Source organism: Charadrius vociferus, unplaced genomic scaffold (assembly GCF_000708025.1).
Source record: "Charadrius vociferus isolate BGI_N301 unplaced genomic scaffold, ASM70802v2 scaffold636, whole genome shotgun sequence".
Taxonomy (NCBI): Eukaryota; Metazoa; Chordata; class Aves; order Charadriiformes; family Charadriidae; genus Charadrius; species Charadrius vociferus.
Window position 1 is genome coordinate 1,780,538 of NW_009649189.1, and position 3,460 is coordinate 1,783,997.

Below are 3,460 nucleotides of genomic sequence, written 5' to 3' on the forward strand. Positions count from 1 at the left end.
CAGCAGCACCCCAGCCCCGCCTCTTCCCCTGCCACTGGTACCGGAGGTCCCATAATGCAGACCCTTGTTGCATTCAGACACCATTGGGAAGCATGTCCAGCCCAGTTCCCTGCCCTGCCCAGCCCAAGCCCCCAGTGGGTGCAGCCATGGGAACATCCAGGACTGGAGCCCCCTTCTTTCACAGTCCCACAACAACTGATGTGAGCTACAGCACTGCAGCCTGTGCGCTAAACAGCTTGGGGCACCAGGACCCCTGTAAGATGGGGCAGGCTGGCTCTGGAGCCCCCCTCCGGGGCAGGAGGCCAGCACAGGCAGAGTCCATACTCTGTGGTGATGTCTGGCTACAGGAAAGTGCGCTGGAGTTGATGCACGAGTGCCTGCTGCTCCTGCCCCTGTGCAGCTCCCTGCCACCATAGTCTGCGCTCTGCTCTGCTGAGCCAGCAAGAGTGCTGGGCCCCCTCCTCCGGGATGCAATAACACTGCTGGCAGGGCTGCTCCTGGGCAGGCAGGCAAAAAAAGCTCCTCTCAGGCTCTCACCCTGCAGCGATGCCCACTGCTAGCACAAGGTGACTTTTTCTTCCAAGCAGCAGCTTTTGTGACACAAGCTCACGACATCCACCCCTGTGAAGGAACGAGGCCAAGAAGAGCACTGGGAGGATTCTGGCACTTGCTCCTTCCTTCTTGGTACCACCACCGCCAGCAGCCCCCCAGCAGTAGGAGCCAGATGGGGCCACAGTAGGTGATTCTGCCCCAGGCTCTGACGTGAGGGAGACAGGGGAGCAGGCTGCCATTGCTGCCCCACAGGCAGGCTCACACTGTCCTCACGCTGTGAGGGGAGGGTGTTTTGGTGCAATAATTACCCCTGCACTACGGGAAGCCCCATTCACTTCCTTTTTACCTACCTGTCGTTGCATGTACAGACCAAATCACCAACAGTGTGGTTGTGCTTTGGGGAGACATTTCACTTTTTCTTTCCAGCCCCCAACCTCAGACCGCTTGTCCTTTGGGCTATACCACCTCTGTTCCAAGTGCCACCTGCCCTCCCAGTGCTGGGAGCGTGTCGATACAGTATTCCACAAGCAGTGTGGGGCACGCACAGCTTGCACTTGAACTGGGGATTTTTTTTTTTTTGTAATTAATGTACTTGAAGGCTTTCCGAGCCCCCCGTGGAGTTGTACTGTTGCTGTACTGTGAGCTAAGTGTCCTTGTTTTCTATGTGGATCTTGACCCTGGCTTGCTCTGTCTCACTGGGCTGGATGACACTGTATGTTGCCTCTTTTCTCCTTCATTCTTTCCCTCCCTGCTAGCCTCCCTTCTCCCAAAGCTTTGGGTGCAAAACAGCTTCCCATTTTGTGGAATTTTTATGTAGAATAAACATTTATAACTGTAAAGCTCTGGCTGGCACCTCTCTGTTTCAGGGGAAGGGAGGAAGTGATGGGGAGCAATGACTAGGGTGCGGAATAACCCAGCACCCTCGGAGCACTCAAGCATACAGGTTGGGCTTGATGCAAAGCACTCACAAGAGCAATCACCACAGGAATCACCACTTCTGCCAGGAGGAAGATTTACCCTCATGAGACACAACCTTTATACTTCCCGATTCCCTGCCTGCGGGCAGAGCAGAAGTTGGCAGGGAACAAGGCACTACATTCCCACCTCAGTACTCCTCTGCACTGAGAGCAGGACACAGGAGACCAGGAACACATCTGAGTCGTCGATTGTTTAGTGAGAAGGTGTGATATAATGTTCTGGCTCACCTGGAGCTCCAGATGGCTCACTGCACTTGCAGGAAGATAAGCAATGGCACTGCAGACACCAAGTGGCCAGAGCAGCCTGCCACTCTGCCTTCACCAGGAAAACCGAGCTGAAAGCTTTGCAGTTGGCTGTTGGGCAGCACCCGAGCTCACCTTCAAGAGCCAAAATGACCTGCCCCCACAAGTCCCAGGCCCAGGGTGCGCATCTGTGCCATCTGCTGGAGGCTCACTGGAGGGACCAACACACCATCTTCCATGCCAGCAGCATCCAGAGCAATTCAGAAGCGAGGGCGGCGCTTTCGACCCGTGTACTTTGTGTCTGCTCGCACTTCCCTGTGGAGAAAAGCAGAGGGCAACTAAGCACAATCCACAGGTCATTCTGGGAGGGGTAGGGAAGTGGGTTTGTGGCAGGAGTTTGAACAGGTGACAGCAGGCCAGACCAGCACAGTCAGCCTCAGCTGAGGTAGGACCCAGCTGAACTTACTTGCCCTGTCGTCGTCTACGCTCCTTTTTCTCAAGGATCCAGTCCCGGCTTTTCTTCACAGACTTGCCCTTGGCATTTCTGAACCGCGTCCTACAGAGAAAGCGGACAGCAGCTGGAAAAGAACTGAGGTGCAGGAGCAGTTTTCTGCCCTGGAGGACCGCCAGTACCCCTCCCACCACCCCTGGAATGAAACGTTGAGCCAAGGGGTACCTGCCCTCCACGGGCTGCAGCAGGCCAGCACTCCCCTGTGCCATATGTGACACACCAGCAGCATGCTGGGCTCTGAGATCTCAGGGAAACACAGGCTCAAGCAAAACCACCTTCCCCTTGTCTGCTCTACTCCAAACAAAGCAGACAAAGCCTGTGGCTTCCCAACAAGTTGCCAGTTCTGCTGTTACCCTCCAAGGCCAGGTAACCCCTGAACTAAGTGAGCAGAGAACAGAAGTGTAAGAGGCAGGAAAACACGGCAGCCACAAGCTCCTGGCAGCCACGACGACTTTCCTCTGTTTTTTGTTCTCTGTCTCTCCCAATGGCTGCAAGAGGGGCTCCTTCCTGCACCACTACTATGGGAGGAGACCTGACCAGCAGGTCACAGCTAAGCAGAGCTAAGCAAAGAATTTGACAGCAGAAGAAAGGAAGTCATTTACAGGAAGTCATGGCTAACTGGGGAGGTCCCAATGGACTGGAGGGTGGCAAATGTAACACCTATCTACAAGAAAGGCAAAAAGGAGGATCCAGGTAACTATAGATCTGTCAGTCTAACCTCGATACCAGGGAAGGTCATGGAGCAGGTCATCTTGAGGGCCATCAAAACCCCCATAATAGGCAACCAGGGGATCAGGCCTAGTCAGCATGGGTTTATGGAAGGCAGGTCCTGCCAGATGAACCTGATCTCCTTCTATGACAAGATAACCAGATTATTGGACGAGGGAAAGGCTGTTCATATTGTATACCCAGACTTTCGAAAAGCATTCGATACTGTCCCCTATACAATTCTTGTGGAAAAACTGGCTTCACACGGCCTGGATGAGCATACAATCCGCTGGATCAAGCACTGGCTGACTGGAAGGTCCCAAACAGTGGTGCTCAATGGATTTAAATCCAGCTGGCGGCCGGTCACAAGTGGTGTGCCTCAGGGCTCAGTGTTGGGACCATTTCTGTTTAACGTTTTTACTGATGATCTCAATAAGGACATAGGGTGTATCATCAGCAAGTTCGCAGA

General features: G+C 54.0%; 1 protein-coding gene across 1 annotated transcript in view; it reads right to left on the reverse strand.

The window, feature by feature from the left end:
- Positions 1 to 2,032: 2,032 nt before the first annotated feature.
- The window catches only part of WBSCR22 (Williams Beuren syndrome chromosome region 22), a 5,837-nt gene continuing 4,409 nt past the window's right edge, over positions 2,033 to 3,460 (reverse strand). The window contains exons 9-10 of the mRNA XM_009888865.1: positions 2,239 to 2,328; positions 2,033 to 2,087 (exon numbers count right to left, since the gene is read on the reverse strand). Of these exons, the coding sequence (XP_009887167.1) occupies positions 2,033 to 2,087; positions 2,239 to 2,328 (145 nt within the window). The remainder of the gene's footprint in view (positions 2,088 to 2,238; positions 2,329 to 3,460) is intronic.